We start from the raw sequence: 18547 nt of genomic DNA on the forward strand, positions 1-18547 counted from the left end.
TTGTGATCCTTCCCCCTTTAGCAGTGAGTTCTTGAAACATCAGTTGTAGGGTGGTGTTCCTTGCCGCCCAGATCACTTTGCCAATGCTGCCAAAATAGAGGCCATTCAAGCGAGGCATGGCCACCAGTGGGTTGTGTGCTGCTGGTGTCTGTAGCATCATTTCACGTGGACCAATTTCTTATTTTATATAGGTAACCCACTTTTCTCCCACATCTGAAGATTTAAATTAAATATATGTAAAAAAATTAATTTAAACAAACTGACAAAACATATACAAAGCAAGAAGAAATAGAAAATTTTTTTGTAGATTACTTTACACAACTTTATGCTAAAGAAGATCTACAAGAACAAGGGCTGCAAACGTATTTATCACGGGCCCAACTTCCAGAGTTATCAGATGACGAACAACAAAGCCTTAGTCAGAAGTTAACCACACAAGAAATTGTAGACGCGATAAACAATCTGAAATGCGACAAAGCTCCAGGCCCAGACGGGATTACACAGAAATTCTATAAGCTTTACGAGCAGCAATTTACACCCCTCTTGCTATCGCTATTCAACGATGTAATAGAAAACGGGAAGATTCCACCTTTGTGGCAAGATGCACGCATATCTCTTTTACAGAAAGAAGGTACAGATCCATATCTTCCACAGGGGTACAGACCAATCTCCTTGCTAAATGTGGATTACAAACTCTTTGTTTCTATTTTGATCAAAAGACTAAAAAAGGTGCATTACCAAACTTGTGCACTCAGATCAAACCGGATTTATTCCCAAAAGACTTATGAGAGACAATGTAAGACTGGTTCTCAGTGCAATTAAACATATCAAATCAAAATCTTGACGCTGAGAAGGCATTTGACAATGTCTCCTGGGGATTTATTTCAAAGACTCTAAAACAAATGGGCTGTGGAGAGACCTTTCTTAGAATCTACAACACAATATATTCAACACAAAAGGCACGACTTTTAGTCAACAGATGCTTGTCATCAGAATTCAACATAGCAAAAGGTACCAGACAAGGATGTCCACTTTCACCATTGTTATTTGACCTATCAATGGAGGTCTTGGTAAACCACATCAGAGCTGACCCAAACATTAGAGGACTTAATTTTGGAACAGAAGAATATAAAATCAAAAGCTATGCAGATGATGTTGTTTTAATTTGTCAAAATCCAAAGGAAGCACTTCTGCATGTACAACACCATATCAATGAATTTGCCACGTACTCGGATTATAAATTAAATAAGGCTAAGACAAAGATACTGACATTCAACATCTCAGAAAAAGATGAAATATGCATCAAAGAAAGCACAAGATGTCAGATAACAAAGGACCTGCTCAAATATCTTTTGATATATATCTCTATATATATCTTCTATATATCTTTGCAAAAAAAGACACTCTTTAAAACCAACTATGCAAGAGTCTGGGGAGAAGTAGAAAAAGACTTGAATCGATGGACCAAGATGAATATCTCCTGGTTGGGAAGAATATCTATAATAAAGATGAATGTACTTCCAAGGTTAAACTTTCTGTTTCAATTTTTACAAATAAGTATAACTGACAAAACAACAGACGGTTGGCAGAGGCAGATAAATCGTTTTGTCTGGAATGGGAAGAAGCCAAGAGTCCGATTCAAAGTATTACAAGATGACAAAAAGAGAGGTGGACTATCGCTACCGAATTTTAAATTGTATTACCATGCTGTCTGTCTGACATGGATCGTAAACTGGAGTAAACAACCAAAGAACAGAAATATTGCATTGGAAAGAGCGGATCTCTCACAAGGTTTTCATAAGGCCCTGTGGAATCCCAAACCCTTTTTTCAACCAGGAAGAAACCTTGAAGATTGTGATATTAAGCCAGCGATTTTAAAAGTATGGAACAGATACAAAAAGAGAATCAGCCCCTCTCCGCCATCTATAATGTCACCAATTGAAGCATATTATGAGGATACCATAATGAGACATGTACCATATTTAATATGGTTAACACAATGGGAGAGATTAAAAGTCTTCAAGTGCTCCAAGATGGGTTTAAAAATCTGAATTGGCTGATGTACCTTCAGCTGAGGTCTAGTCTCAGACAAGACTGTTTAAAATCTGGGACAATGAGAGAACCAACAGAATTTGAAACAATTATAACCAAAAGCAACGACCATCTTCTAGAAAAAGTCAACAAACTATTATTGAAGTATGATTCAGAAGAGGAACAAGTTAAGACAAACATGATCAAATGGATGCAAAACTTCGGTGAAATGGTCACAATGGAAACATGGAAAAAACTTTATACCTGGGAATTGACGTACACTGTTAGTCAAGAAGTTAAAGAAAACTGGTACAAAATGTACTATAGATGGTATATGATGCCGAACATGATTTGTCAAATGGCTCACCCAAAAGAGAAAAAAGGGACATGTTGGAAATGTCGAGAGACAGACAGTTCTTTTTTTCATGTCTGGTGGACTTGCCTGAAGTTGCAACAGTACTGGAAGAAAATTCAAGGCAAAATACAAACAATGCTTAAACAAAAAATAAACTTGGACCCAAAATATTTTCTGTTAAGCTTAACAGCATCCGATTTACCTGCGAGATTTACAGATTTGTTTAAATACGCTACAACGGCAGTGAGAGGGCGTAAATGGCTGGAAAGACAAGATGTTAGAATACGCAAATATGGCCAAAATGACTTTTATGATGAATCGAACAGATAATGATTCCATGGACTGCTTCCAGGAGAAGTGGCAGCCATTTTACACCTACATATCCAACACATAGACCAAGCTTTTCATTTTAAGTAATAGCTTCCTAGTAATCTAAATGTAAGAAAGTAGATAATATAATCACTTATAGAAAATTTGAAATGTATTTGGAATGTGTACCATGACCAAAAATAATGTTTATTGCAGACGGATTGCTTTATCCCCTCTCCTTTTTCTCCTTTCCTGTATCCCAAAAATACAATAAAAATTAAAAAACAACAACAACATATACAATGCAATGCTTCAGACATCCTGGGCTGGTGCTGGTTTCAGTCATTCAACTAGTATGTTGACAGACGTCATAGAAACAGGCACTTAAGCTGGATCTTTCCTCCAACTGGCTATTGAATTGTTCTTCCCAAGAGGCTGCAGATGCACATAGTGACTCTTGGTGTGTTATCAGAAGTGGGGAGGGACACACATGGAGAGCAGGCTGGGAGAGTGGGATGAGGATGTCCTGGCAACGCCCCTGTGGCTTTGTGCAACATTAGCCCTTGATGCCTGCTGGTTCCTTGCCCCCCCCCCTCTCTCTCCCTCTCTCTCTCTCTCCCTCTCCCTTCAGCTGATGGAAACAGCGATGAAATTGATGAGCCAATCAAAGAATTGTTTGCGGATGAGGATTTTGCCAGAAGACACAATCTGATGAGCCTGAATTCCATCAACTGGTCCAGAATCCTGGTGCAGATTGCTCATTACTTCTATGCCTACTTCCAGTGTGCCCCGTCCATAGATGAAGCTCCACCGCCAGTTGTAGAAATGGTTGTTCCAACTGGGGGAGGAGGGAATCTCACAGGTTGGTGAAATCCAGCACAGTATTCCTTTGGGCCTGGAGAAATCAGGGGTCACTGTAGCTGCCTTGGGAGCTGGGCTATTAAAGGGGCTGTGATCCTGTTTAGTGTCTGCCTGAAAGCCATGACAGAGACGGTCCGTGTGCAGCCCTTCAAACATAACTTTCTATGTTGTTGCTCAAGTGGCAGCTGAACTTTCTGGAAGAATTTTTGACTGTCACTGAAAATTCCTACACCAAAAAACAGAAGACTGTCCTCAGCTGTGTGTCCACAGTGAGGCACAGGCAGGCTGGAACTAATCATTGTTTTCATTTTACCATATTCTTTTGTAAACGGTATCAAGAATTAGTGCCAAAGCTACTAAATTCTGAGGTAAAAAAAATTGAATCCTGCAACTGGCATGTAAATTATAATTTATTCTACTTTGGTTTGTTATGGGAGTGGGGAGGGGTTTCTATATACTGCAACAAAACCTCGTATCATCCTGTTGGAAAACTTTTTAGTTCATCTTTTGCTTTTGGAAATTGCTCTATGCAGGTATTTGGATTGTTCTTAGAGTGAAAGATGGGATTCTCCAGAATGTTATGCATAACATCCAAATTGCAAGATGTCATAGTTCCGCTGTACACTGCTCTGGTCAGGCCGCACCGGGAGTAAGTGTGTGGACAGAATGGAGCGGGTGCAGAGGAGAGCGACGGGGACGATCAGGGGCCTGGAGGCCCAGCCCTGTGAGGAAAGGCTGAGGGAGCTGGGAATGTGCAATCTGGATAAGAGGTTGAAGGGGGACATGACCATGATTGCTCTCGTTGCTTCCTCCCCCCCCCCCCACTGTGATCCTGGTGTTAACTGGGCCCTGGCATGCTTGGGAACGTAGTCCACCAGCTGTGGACATCTGACTCTTAGGGGCATTCTTCACGGTAGGTTTCGGTGCTGATTCAAGCCGATTCTGACAATAAGCCGACTTAAAAACCTTCTTCATTGTAGCTCGCTCTTATCCCTACCACGGGTGTTTTTGATTCTTCACTACAGAAACTGCGCGCCGGTCCGCGCCGCTTCAGACTATGCTCCACCGTCAATCACGTCGTCTGTTGCCCTTAAGCACGCCCTCCTAATTTTTCATGCCGCAATACTACAATTTACCATTAGATGGTGCTGTATGACAGTGCTTGTGCGACGACCACCGTTCTTTGAAATTAGGAGGCAGGGCAAGCATCAAATCTCTGCTAGGGCGGACAACATTCCCTACTTCGCGATGCTAAACATGAGGCACTCCCCGCTTGTGTGTTTATATGCTCCGACGTGCTACAGACTTAGTACAGCAAACACTTTCACTCTAAGGGGGTGGGGGTGCTAGGAACGTGTTGAACGACCCACTCAGATACATGACGTGACTGCTTTTTGGGTTGAATTAGAGAAGGAAAACAGGGCTCAATGAACAATCTGTCCCCAGGCGTGGTGGAAATAATAGTTACAGTAACAGTAGTTTGCAAAATAAACTGTCATGCCCTGCACGCATCCGGACACTCTTACTGGGTGACAGCAGCTGATAAGCAGCCCTTCACACACAGCAAACGTTTGCGATGGAGTAACACCCGCAACGAAGAGACTGAGTTGAAACCTCCTTAATTAGAAAAAAATGAAATATTCGTGCGGCACCTCCACCGGAGTAGGATCACATAAAAGCAGGAAGGAAACAGTCCCATAAGACAAGTAACCTGTCCATGCCATTCTCCATGCAGTGAAACAAACCTCTCTGGAATCCAAAATGTGGCGGTCGCGCGGGTGTTTCATAAACTGACTGGTGTAGTGGAGACACCTTGTGGCTGTAGACGCTACCGCAAGTGAAGTTAGTTTGTTGTATTTAAATAAGCACCCAATCAGAAAGCAGTGACGACGAAGCGTAACAAGCCAATCACAGGAATTGTGGGAGTGGTGTGTTTGAGCGATGGGCATGGTCTCCTGTATCGCACCAAAGATTTCTTCATAGGTTCCCGTGAAACAAAACACGCGCCTGCAGGAAAGGTCGTTTCAAAAGCGGTGTGGGTTGCCTCGACTTTAACACGGGGTATTTGGGCCAGTGAAGGAAGACACGCATCTGCAGTGAATAACCGAATTTTGCCACCGACGCAAAAGAGCGTCGAAGCAGCAGCAAATCTCCGTGAAGAAAACCTATTAGAAGATCTGAGTTGGGCTGGGAGAACCCTGACCTGACCCATGACGAAACATATCATCAAGTTAGGGCTTGAGCAAGAAGGCGTGATTTCTTAATACCGCATCTCTGATGGGAGAGGATTTTCATGCCTAAAAGCCAGTTGTAAAGGTTTCTGAATCACTGCACTACACGTGTGTGAAATCCATCAGTGTGAACGCACAGATGGCCAGTCAAAGAACAACAGATCTGGGTAAGCAGCCTGCCCTTCTGATTCATGAACTGCCTCATGGAGCTCTTGTGGGCAGATAGGTTGTCATAAAAATAAGTTATGCTTCTGTTTTGCATAAAGTTTAGGCCACAAAATTTTAATTGTTATTCTTTGGTTTAGCTGGACTTATTGCACAAAAGATGGGACTCCCCATTGAACTTGTGGCGGGGGTCAACAGCAATGACATTGTGCACAGAAGTGCTCGGCACGGTGATTTCTCAGTCTCCGGGAGCGGGAAGCCGACTCTGGCTTCAGCGATGGATATTCAGGCAAGCCTCTGATTAACTTATGGGGTGGGGGGGCACATTTCCTTCCACTTGGTTTAACAGAAATGTGTTTATTTAGGTTTTATTTTTATTTTCCTAACAGTCTTGCGAGGTAGGTTATACTGAGGGTATGCGACTGGCCCAAGGTCACCCATAGTAGAACAGGGATTCGAACCTGCATCTCCCAGATGCAAGCACAGCACTCTAACTGCTACACCATACTGGGTCTTCCTCGGCATCACTGACTCGATGGATGTTGTCCCTTGAGGGAGGCTGCCTTCCCTCTGGAAACCTGCTTTTGTGGCCCCGGGGGCAGCCATTCGTTTCCCCTTTGTGGGCCGGGACACGCTAGTGTGCCTCTAGAGTGGTGGCCGCGTGTGGCACAAAATAAATTAATGGAAGGCTCTGGAGAAGCACATTTCAGTCAGATTCCTCTAGAATTTGCAAGACCTTTTAAATTCATTAACATTCAGGTTGGGTATCCCTTATCTGGACATCTGATATCCGGACTGATCCGAAAACCTGGCCTTTTGAGCCGGCATGCAGGCATTACTCACAGGCGCTCAGCAGTGCCATTGATGGTTCAATGTACACAACATTATTAAAAATATTACTTAAGATTATATTCAGGCTATGTGTTCTAAGTATATATAAAACATAAATGAATTTCACGTTTAAATGTAGGTCCCATCCCCAAGATATTGCATAACGTATATGCAAAAATTCCAAAATACGGAGAGATCCGAAATACAGACCACTTGTGGTCCCAAGCGGTCTGGATAAGAGATGCTCAACCTGCATATAGAAATACCTTTAATACTTGACAGCATAAGTTAAACGAGGCAGAGGCTTGTGAGGCATCATGACAAGGAGGGAACAATTTGGAAATGCCGCCCAGCCCCCAAAATCCCCCCCAGCTGACTTTTATGACCTCTCAGGAGCTTGAGCGGGTCTCCCCCCCTTCCCCTTCCACCCCCCCAAACATAAAAGCTGTACCTATGGTGTGCGTTGCCTTCCCCCCCACTTTTAGGAACCTTACAATATGGAGAGGATCTTTTGGTTACTCTCTGGCTCAGACAGCAATTTAGTGAAAAGCTTGATGGAAGAATTTTATACTACTAAAAAAGTCAGACTTCCGGACAAGTTGCAAAAGGAGGTGAGTTTGTTTTCCTTTGGTGGTTCCACACACAGCCGTCCCGATTGGCAATTCATACCCGGGGCGGGGGGCCTCTAGAGGCATCAAGTTCAGGGGCTCCAGGGAGTTGTGTGAGGGGCTGCCTTCCCTTCTGCACGGCTCTGGTTAAGACATGGGGTGAAGGGAGAGCGGCCTTGTCCGCCATTGGGGCTTCCGTGTTTGCCAGGGCTTGAGCCACTGCTGCAGCAGAGAGTCCGGGCTGCTTGCCCGATCTTCCCTCGGGCAGTGTTGGACTCTGGGTGGCAGGGAGGGAGTTCGCTCCTGTTCCTCAGCCAGCACCAGGACCAGGGAAGCAAGGAGTGAGTTCCCCCAGGCAGCCTCCCCCAGGCAACACTGAATGAGTCTAGGCGGCTGGGCATCTTGCAGGCGCGTGTTGTGTGTGTGTTGGCCTTGGGTGAGGAGCAAAGGATCAGTCGTTTGTATGTGAGTGCAGACCGGAGTGGAGAGGATATGCGCCCTGAGGCATGAGAGAGAGCCAGTGTGGTGTAGTGGTTAAGAACAGTGGTTTGGAGCAGTGGAGTCTGATCTGGAGAACCAGGTTTGATTCCCCACTCCTCCACATGAGCAGCGGAGGCTAATCTGGTGAACTGGATTTGTTTCCCCACTCCCACACATGAAGCCAGCTGGGTGACCTTGGGCTAGTTACAGCTCTGTTAGATATCTCAGCCCCACCTACCTCACAGGGTGTCTGTTATGGGGAAGAGAAGGTGATTGTAAGCCAGTTTGAGTCTCCCTTAAGTGGTAGAGAAAGTCAGCATATAAAACCAACTCTTCTTCTTCATAGGCTGGCCAAGTGAGGGATGGTTGTTGTTGGTGTTTGCATCTCTGTGTGAGTGCCTTTAGGTGTGGTGTTGGGCAGAGATGGTCTTAGTGAACTCTGGGATCCTGGGCAAAAATCAAGGATGGGACCCCAGAACCACTTGAGGCTGCCAGGGGAGGTCCCACCCAGAAGTTGTCTGGGAAGCTAAAAACTGCCCTGAAAAAGAAAAAGATTATAGTGGCCCCTTGCCTGAGTCAATTTCTCAGCCCACCATGGACTCAGAAAGTATCTTGCAACTCAATCTAATGTCTGCCTACTCAGAAGTAAGTCCCACTGTGTTCAGTGGCAGTTACTCCCAGGCTGCGATCCTGTGTATACTTACCTGGGAGTAAGCCCTATGGAATAAAATGGGAATCAGTATACATTCATCAATGTAATACAATGTATTACATTGTAGGGGTGCAGTCCTGTCCGGGAGGAAGTCTCCTGTTTCAGCCTCCCCATCACCAGTCACACACACACACATACCTCCACCAGGGGCTTTTTCAAGGTGTTTTTTTTTTTGAAGTGGCCAGTTTAATATTGTTGTATATGTGTGTAAAGTGCTGTCAAGTCGCAGCCAATTTATGGCAGCTCTGTAGGATTTCAAGGCAAGAACAAACCCACTGCCTACCTCTGCGGAGCAGCCCCAGGCTTCCTTGGTGGTTTCCCATCCAAGTATTAACCAGGGCTGACCCTGCTTAGTTTCTGAGATCTGATGAGGTCAGGCTCGCCTGGGCCATTCAAGTCAGGGCGAATATTGTTACAGCAGGTTTATAGCAGGAGAAAAATGCCCTCCTGCCCCTCATCATCTTCAGGAGAGCACCTAAAGCTCACCATCTTCATCTCTTTGGAAGAAGTGCAGAATACCTTCAGGGTGTGCTGAGGCATTGTCACGTTTTTCCCCCTGATTGCAGCTTTCTGATGTGCTGAAAACAGCCTCATTCTCGGATGAAAAAATCCTTCAGACCATGAAGGACTGTTGGGAAGAGAACCGGTACCTCTTGTGTCCACATTCAGCTGTGGCTGTTGGCTACCATTACAAACACCCTATCCCCCATCCCAGCAGGTAAGTCCCCTGCAGAAGCTGATGGCCTTAGCAGGGCAGAATGCTGATTATAAGAAGAAGAGAAGAAGAAGAAGAGGAGTTGGTTTTTATATGCCGACTTTCTCTACCACTTAAGGAAGAATCAAACCGGCTTACAATCACCTTTCCTTCCCCTCCCCACAACAGACACCCTGTGAGGTAGGTGAGGCTGAGAGAGCTCTAAGAGAGCTATGACTAGCCCAAGGTCACCCAATAAAACCTCTTAAAAATCCCCAGTTTAAATTTTCTAAGATCCAAGGTGCCAATCAGTGCATTAATAAACCCATTGGTTAGGGGAGGGAGGCAGTTGGGCAAGATGGAAGAGGATCAGGGAGGCCAGTTTTGATGGTAACCGTTGCCATCCTCAACCGTAGGCCTGGCAGAACATCTATGTCTAGCAGGCCCTACGGAATTGAGCTAAGTCCCACAGGGCCCTGGTCTCTGGCCCTGGCCAAGGATATCCGGACACTTCTCGGGCCTGGGATCACCAACAAGCTGCTGTTGGGTGAGCATAATGCTCTCTGAGGGGTGTATCTGGAGAGGCGGTCCCTCAGGCACGATGGTCCCAGACCATTTAGAGCCTGGAAGGTCAGTACCGGAACCTTGAATTTGATTCGGTATTCAATCTGGAACCAGTGCAGCTGGTGGAGCACCGGTTGGATATGTGCTTCCCAAGGGGTCGCCATAAAGACCCTCACTGCTGCATTCTGGACCAGTTGAAGTTTCCGAAGCAGGCTCAAGGGCAGCCTTGCACAGAGCGACTTCCAGTAGTCTAGCCTGGAGGTGACTGTTGCATGGATCACTGTGGCAAAGTGCTGATGGGACAGGTAGGTCACCAGCTGCTTAGCCTGGGGCAGATGGAAAAACACCACCTTGGCTATGTGGTGGAGGCATCCAGTATCACAACTAGAACCTTGACAGTGGGCGGAGGGGTTATTTGCACCCCCTCAAGCGTTGGAAGCAGTTGCGCCATCTCTGTCCCCCGACCCAGCCGTAGTTTCAGCCGGCTTTGTTTTCACCATCCCACCACAGCCTCCAGACACCTGGCCAAGATGTCTGGGACGGCATTCGGCCAGCCATCCATCAACAGGGATAGCTGGGTGTCTATCAGCTTACTGATGATACCCCAGCCCGAAACTCAGGGCCAGCTGGGCGAGAGGGTGCGTATAGATGTTAAATCAACATTAGGGAGAGAATAGCCCCCTGAGGGACCCCACACACCAAAGGGTGACATGATGAAACTCTCCCCAAGCACCACTCTCTGTCCCTGATCTTGGAGAAGCGAGAGCTGCCGTTGAAGGGCTGTCCTGCGTATCCCAACATTGGCGAGGCGGTGGGTCAACAACTCATGGTCAACCGTGACAAACGCTGCTGTCAGGTCTAAAAGTAGCACCATCGGTGACCCGCCCCCATCCAGCTGCCTCTGGAGATCATCCGTGAGGGTGACCAGAACCGTCTCCGCCCAGTGGTCAGGCCAGAAACTGAACTGGAACGACTCCAGGGCCAATGTGTCCTCCAGGAAAACTTGAAGCTCATCTGCTATCACTCTCTTAACTGCCTTACCCAAAAATGTTAGATTAGACACCGGGTGGTAGTTGGCAGGATCACCAGGATCCAGAGGTGGTTCTTAAAAGAGCAGTCTCACCACTGCCTCCTTTAGTCTTCCCGGAAAGACCCCCTTCCTCGGGGACAGATTAATTATGTTCATCAGGGGTGCCCGTACCACCTCACCACTAGCTTTTATCAGTCATGAAGGGCATGGGTGTAGGGGACAGGTGGTGGGCTTCACAGCTCCTAAGAACCCGTCAACATCGGGTCTGGAAAGTTGACTGAATTGGTCCAATATTGGCCAAAGGGCCTCCAGTTCACTCACTGTATCAGGGATGGTGGGGGAGCTCCCGGCGGCAAGATCTTGTCTGCAAAAAAGCTCACAAAAGCCTCAAGGCTAATAGCCAAATTAACTACAAGTTGGGATCCCTCAGAGAGGAATGTAAGGGACCGAATTAGATTGGCGTCTCATCCTCCACCACAAGGCCACAGTCCTGCCTCCCGAGCATTGCTGATGGTTCTGTGCCAGGGACTTGGATTGATACAGAATTAGCTGAGATTGTGGGATGCTCAGCAACAGCGTACCCAGCTCTGTTTCTCTTCTCACCTGACGGGTGGAGTTGGGCTGGGGTGGGGGAAGGGGATGATACAAACCAGTATTTGGAGTTGAGAATGGTCTGGGCAAGGGCTCGAAACGCAATCTGGGCCAGGGGCAGGTCCTGTGAGAGGGTGGCGCAGTGGCCCAGGAAAGGCATACTCTGGCTGTTCGGAGCGTGATGGCACTTTCCTCTAAGGAACCAGGGGGAGGGAGGGGTCACACCTCTGGCCTGCCATTTGACTTTGCCTGGGATGCGGATGCCCAGGTGTTGTGTGTGGCATGAGGTGCTCTTCCCCCGTTCCAGTCTGTGCCCCAGCTGTGGCCCCTTTTGAGCAGAGAGGGCTTTGCTTTGGTCACATCGAAATCAGGTCTATCTATTTTATTTATGTAGAACAACACTTGTGTGCTGCCTTCCACCCAGCTCAGGTACCCAAAGGCAGCAAAAAATCAACACAATATTAACATGGAGATAAAAATATATAAAATAGTTAAAACAATTAAATAAAACATATTAACCCAAATACATAAACACACAAACAGGGAGAAAGGCCAATGAGAGTTACTGAGGAAACACCAAACAAAACAAAACATCTTCATTCACTGTCAGAAGACAACAGTAGAGGGAGACAGATGAATTTCCTTGGAGTGGGAATTACAAAGTTTTGGTGCCATGACTGAGAAGGCCCTTTCTTGGGTTGCCCACCCGTCTAGCCTCTGATGGCGAGGGCACTCAAAGCATAACCTCTGATGAAGACCAGAGTGATTGGGTTGGTTCATTTGAGAGTAGGCAGTCCTTCAAGAACGCTGGCCCCAAGCCCCATAGGGTATGAAAGGTCAATACCAGCTCCTTGAAGCAAATTGGGAGCAGTGTAGGTGGAACAAGACTGGGGTGATAGGGTCCCTTTGTCAGCATTCTGGCCGCAGCATTCTGTGGCAAATGTAGCTTCTGCATACTCTTCAAGGGCAACCCCATGTAGAGCATTGCAGTAGTCTAATTGAGATGTTACCAGAGCATGCACCACAGTGGCAAGATCTTTTTCCCCAGGAAGGGCCACGGCTGGCTCATCAGCTGAAGCAAGTAAAAGGGCACCCTCGGCCTCTGCTGCCACCTGTTTGTCCAACAGGAGTCCTGGGTCCAGCAGCACCCCAAGCTACGCACCTGACTTCAGACTGTCACAGAGGGAAGGGACTACAGTCTCAGCCTGCGCACTCTGTATTGTGTGTATTGGCCCAATTAAAGCACACATCATGTGTCAGAACAAAGACCTAGGATTCTGGCCTGCACCACTTCAAGTAGGGCAGGGGTGGGGAACCTTTTTTCCGCCAAGGGCCATTTGGATATTTATAACATCATTTGCGGGCCATACAAAATTATCAACTTAAAAATTATCCGACCAAGCCCCAAGCAGGCAGCTGCCCCAGATGACACCCCCCCCCCGGTACGGGCAAGCTGGCATCCAACCGGTGGTGCGCTAGCCCACCAGGTGGCACAGGATGGTCTGTTTCACCAGCCGGGCGTAGCCGTCCAGCTGCTGCTCTGCATGGTTGGGCCGGATTCTACAGCCGGCTCCTGCTATCTCTGCTGCAGGGATGAAATGAGGAGACACTGGCTAAGAACTCCCCCCCCAACGCATTCTGGCCCTGCCCCCTTTAACCCCTCCATTGTCGCCACTTCAGCCCCCAGCCCTCTTGTAGTACAGAGGGAATTCGTTTCTCCATGGCCCAGGTGGGAGAGGGTTAACACAGTTTCTTGGGCTGTCCTACCAGCTGCATAGCTAACAACTCTTCTGCAAGGGGGGAAAAGGTTCCTTTTCTCGGCAAAACAAACTCACATCTGCCTTGAATAGAGGCTATTCCTGTCCGCGGGAGGGGGCGGCTCACCAGTCTTAGATCCTTCTGAGCTAGAGATCTGCCAGGACCCACAAAGGGCCAAACCAAATGATTTTGTGGGCCTTAAACGGCCCCCGGGCCTGACGTTCCCCACCCCTGAAGTAGGGGATCGTCCCTGAACACTTAAGGTCAGATAACGTATCGGAGAGAGATGTTTAATGTCTTGTCGCACCTCCCTGATAGGTGAGGGGCTTATTAAATGTAGAATCACAGAATCATAGAGTTGGAAAGGACCACCAGGGTCAGCTAGTCCAACTCCCTGCACAATGCAGGAAATTCACAACTGCCTCCCCAGTGACCCCTACTCCATGCCCAGAAGATGGCCAAGATGCTCTCCCTCTCATGATCTGCCTAAGGTAATAGAATCAGCATTGCTGACAGATGTCCATCTAGGCACATCATCCTCAACCATCTGAGATGGTCTACCTGAAACTCCCCACATTTCCCCCTGGAGGCCCCTTTAGAGGCTTCTGGCTGGGACTCCCAGGCTCTCTTCTCTCTCTGCAGGCCCCGGTGCTGCTTGGCTCCTGCCTCCCCAGTCAAGTTCAAGGATGCCGTTCTGAAAGCCCATCTCCCTCCTGAAGTCTCACCGGAGATCAGTGCACTGATGGAGATGGAGACCAGGTCCAGGACTCTGAGCCGAGGTGAAGACTGGGCAGAAATACTGCGGCAACAAATAGAGGCAGTTACCAAACAGAGATCTCTGATCTTAAGCTGAACGTTTGCAGGAATGACCTGGGCATTTGCCCCATCAAAGTCCGTCCGTCCTATGCAAGACCCAAGCATCCCTGGTGTACTCGATTATGGTGTTGTTCTTTAGCTCATGAATCAACAATTAACTGTTGGGTTGAATTCTCAATCACAGTAAAATTTGTGTAGAACATTGTTTAAAAGTGGAGTGCAATGTAAGTCTTTGATCCTGAAGAGAAGCAATTATTTTACAATGTTCGGATCATATTATATGAAGAAGTATGGGGGTGGTGGAAAGTGCCATCTTAATGACTTATGGCGACCCCAGGGTTTTTCACGGCAAGAGTCGTTCGGAGGTGGTTTGCCATTGCCTGCCTCCACGTGGGCTGAGAGAGTTCTGAGAGAACTGTGACTGGCCCAAGGTCTCCCAGCAGGCTTCGTGTGGAGGAGTGGGGAATCGAACCCGGTTCTCCAGATTAGAGTCCACCACTCTTAACCACCACACCTCGCTGGCTTCATACTCGTTTTGAATATTTTTGAGTTTGCATGGAAAGAGAGCTTCTGCATTTCATGGCATCTATTCACAGACCCCCCTTTTTCCTTTGCTCCGTATAGATGTTTCTTCTGTAATTTCTTCATCTGACAAAGTGGGGCTCCAACCCCCCAAAGCCGATGCTTCAATAAGTCTTGAAGGTGCCACAAGACCCCTCTTTGTTTCCTCTCATTGAACTCGTAGCTTAATTGCTTAACTGGGTCATCCCTTTGGGGCGGACACTGCAGGGGGGTCATTCTTTTATTTTCCAAGATGGTGGCATTTATGGATTCTCTTCCAATCTCCCTGCCTTCCCATATATCATAGAGGGCTTTTTCTAACTGTATGTGTTGGGAAATATGCCAGCTACTGAGGTAAATTGTTATGATTGCTTTGCAAAAGTAGCAACGGGCATTTCTAGAAATTATTTCTTTGCTGTGCAGGTGTCATGTGAGTGTTAAATGGCCGACACCCACAAGAGGGCAGAGCAGCCCAGGTTTGGCCCTGTTTAAAACAGCTCTGGGCTGGAACTTCCCTGGATGGTAAGGGTGGAATCGCCCTGACCTGGATGGCCCAGGCTAGCCTGATCTCGTCAGATCTCAGAAGCCAAGCAGGGTCAGCCCTGGTTAGTATTTGGATGGGAGACCGCCAAGGAACACCAGGGTTGCTGTGCAGAGGAAGGCACTGGCAAACCACCTCTGTTAGTCTCTTGCCATGAAAACCCCATAAGGGGTCGCCATGACGGCACTTTGCACACACACAAGGGTGGAATCAGCCACACAAGCCGCCCTCCCTCTGCTAGTATTTGAAATGAGTTACAGTAAATCTAGAGAGACATGAGAAAGTACTGCGCCAAGTCTCAATAACATGGGCATGCAGTTTCAGTTTGGACGCATTTGGAATTCACTGAAAAATACCCTATTCAAAATATTGCAAATGTTTTCAAAACTGATTCTGGATATTTGGAATCCCATTGACTCCTAGAGGAAGCAGGCTGGGCTGCTTGGGAAATGGAACAAGAACGATCTCCCCCCCCCCCCAGCCTGGCCCCAAGGGAGGTGGGGCAGAGAGCCAGGGGTCCCCAGGTAGGGACTGCCATGGTTTCATGAGGGCCCTGGCTGGGCGAGCGAGGGGAGGCAGCCCCCCCCCCGGCAGGCGTGGCTATGACCACAGCCCCAAAGCAGGCCAGGGACCAGAGAACCCTTTTTGGGGAGCTTCAATGTCAAAATATTTGTAACAAAAATTGTATCTCCTTTAGTTAAACGATTCTCACTCAAAGAGAAAAGAAACGAACAAATCAATTAATCATAGCCCAAAATATATGGCTCTTATTACGCTGAAGCTCCCATTTCCCAAACAGTAACAATATTCACATTTAAATTTTAAAAGGAAAAAAAATACTGATGAAACTATCACCTTTCTCTTTATATATAGAATCATAATAATCACAATTTAATACTGTATCTTCCGATAATATATTTCACCATTTTTAATCCATACCTTATTCATCTAAGTTTCCAATCATAGCAAAGTATTTTATCTTGCAACTTATTATTCTAGTGTATTACAAACAATGCCTACTTCTCAATAAATTTATTATTACCAGGGTTCAGTCTGGCTCTACTATAAAATGTTAGTTTTGCCATTAATGTAAAATCCCATATTTGCTAATACCTGTCTATTAACAATGGTGGGTTTATTCTTTTCATTCTGCCTGGAAATGCTTTTACACTGGGGCCTTTCTAGCTGCTTTAGAATCCCCCGCCACCATTGCCACTGTCCCCTGACCATTTGCTGTTGCTCTACATGCTGAAACGCCCCTCCTTGTGACCCCTGCCAAACACTTCACCCTACACAGGATTCCCAGCCTTCTTAGTGCATACTCTGTAGGGTTGCCAGGTCCCTCTTCACCACCTGCGGGAGGTTTTGGGGGCAGAGCCTGAGGAGGGCGGGGTTTGGAGCAGTGGACTCTAATCTGGAGAATTGGGTTTGATTCCCCACTCCACCACGTGAGCAGCAGACGCCAATATGGTGAACTGGGTTCATAGATTAATAGAGTTGGAAGGGATCACCAGGGTCATCTAGTCCAACCCCCTGCACAATGCAGAAAATTCACAACTACCTCCCCCCCACACACACCCAGTGACCCATACTCCATGCCCAGAAGATGGCCAAGATGCTCTCCCTCTCATCATCTGCCTGTCATAGAATCAGTGATTTCCCCACTCCTACGCTTGAAACCTGCTGGGTGACATTGGGTTAGTCACAGCTCTCTTAGAGCTCTCAATCCCACCTACCTCACAAGGTGTCTGTTGTGGGGAGGGGAAGGTGATTGTATGCCGGTTTGAGTCTCCCTTAAGTGGTAGAGAAAGTCGGCATATAAAAACCAACTCTTCTTCTTTACCATAGAATCCAGTTGCCAAAGTGGCCATTTTCTCCAAGTGTATCGGCTGGAGATCAGTTGTAATAGCAGGAGATCTCCTGCTACTACCTGGAGGTTGGCAACCCTAATACACTGACTTAATACTTGTGAATAAGTGAGCCCAACCACAGCAGAGGAAGCTGCAGAAACTCCACTTGCTGAAGCAGGTGGGGCTGAGAAGGATCGTCTAAGCAGGGGGCATCATCGGTTCACACCACTCACGCCTGGCACCAGGGTGGGCAGGGAAGCCGCTTTCCCTCCAGGCCCGCCTCCCCCTGCTGGGCTTCCCTACCTCAGAGAGGGGGCAGAGGGGGCCTGCCGCTCTTCTGCTTGCTGCTCAGCCTTCCCTCCTCCCAACCGCTGCTCAAGGGCTGCTGTGCGCTCCTCTGGGCCACGATCAGGCCCTGGTGCCCGGTTCAGAAGGCTCAGATGGCAGCCATGGCCCCACCCCTGGGCTCCGCAGCCTGGCCCTCGCTGCTCGGCTCAGCTCACTGGGAAAGGGTTGGATCCGGGGGTGGGGGTGGGGAGCTTTTGAAAAGTGCTTTGCCCTGTTTCTAGTAGGAAGCACCATGTTGCTGTTAATTCCAAAGAAAGTTGGAATGGTCTCTGCTGCAGAGCATGCTTCTTCTTTCACAAGACTTCTGTTTCTACCAGATCAGTGGTTTCCAGCGGTCCCTTGTGCAAATGGAATTGCTAGTGGAAGATTTGGGATTTGTTGTGAGGATAAAAGATGGAAGGAAGAAGAGCACACAGTAGAGAGAAGAAGAAGAGAGAAGGTGATTGTAAGCAGATTTGATTCTGCCTTAAGTGGCAGAGACAGTCGGCATATTTAAAAACCTGCTCTTCTCTCTTCTGTCTACTGTGCGCTCTTCTTCCTTCCATCTTTTATCCTCACAACAAATCCCAAATGTCATGACAAAATAGGGGTTTGATCATGAGACTCCCAGATCTTAGTTAAGCCCTGAACCACAAACCTGACCAGACCCCTCCATACAGAGAAGAAGAGTTGGTTTTTATATGCTGACTTCCTCTACAATTTAAGGCAGAATCAAACCAGCTTACAATTGCCTTCCCTTCCCCTCCCCACAACAGACACCCTGTGAAGTAGGTGGGGCTGAGAGAGCTCTAAGAGAGCTGTGACTAGCCCAAGGTCATCCAGCTGGCTTCATGTGGAGGAGGGGGGAATCAAACCCGGTTCTCCAGATCAGAGTCCACCGCTCCAAACCACCATACTTAACCACTACACCATGCTGGCTGGTGTGCCCTCAAACATCATGGGCCAGGATTCTCTGCAACTTGCCAAGGTTCTGCGGCAGAAGTGTAAGGGATCCTTTGTGCTTACATCCATGTAGAAAGCATTCCCTGAAGCTAGATGTTTGAAAACAGTTTGCTCTAACCCATATGCACAGTCTTCTTCAGTAATGCTGTAAAAGCGATGTTCACAAACTGAAGTTTCCACTGAAAGGCCCTCCGTAAGTATGAAAACTCCCAGTGCTGTATGATGTCAGCTGAACCAGAGCTTTGAATCCAATCCTGCATTAGTCCCGT

At 47.4% G+C, this 18547-nt stretch overlaps 1 protein-coding gene across 1 annotated transcript in view; it reads left to right on the forward strand.

Annotated features, from left to right (window-relative positions):
* The window catches only part of THNSL2 (threonine synthase like 2), a 29764-nt gene extending 15691 nt beyond the window's left edge, over positions 1 to 14073 (forward strand). Inside the window, exons 4-8 of the mRNA XM_056857681.1 lie at positions 3327 to 3557; positions 6093 to 6241; positions 7269 to 7394; positions 9150 to 9301; positions 13863 to 14073. Coding sequence (XP_056713659.1) covers positions 3327 to 3557; positions 6093 to 6241; positions 7269 to 7394; positions 9150 to 9301; positions 13863 to 14073 — 869 coding nt within the window. The remainder of the gene's footprint in view (positions 1 to 3326; positions 3558 to 6092; positions 6242 to 7268; positions 7395 to 9149; positions 9302 to 13862) is intronic.
* Positions 14074 to 18547: the final 4474 nt, after the last annotated feature.

Source organism: Euleptes europaea, chromosome 11 (assembly GCF_029931775.1).
Source record: "Euleptes europaea isolate rEulEur1 chromosome 11, rEulEur1.hap1, whole genome shotgun sequence".
In the NCBI taxonomy this organism is placed as follows: Eukaryota; Metazoa; Chordata; class Lepidosauria; order Squamata; family Sphaerodactylidae; genus Euleptes; species Euleptes europaea.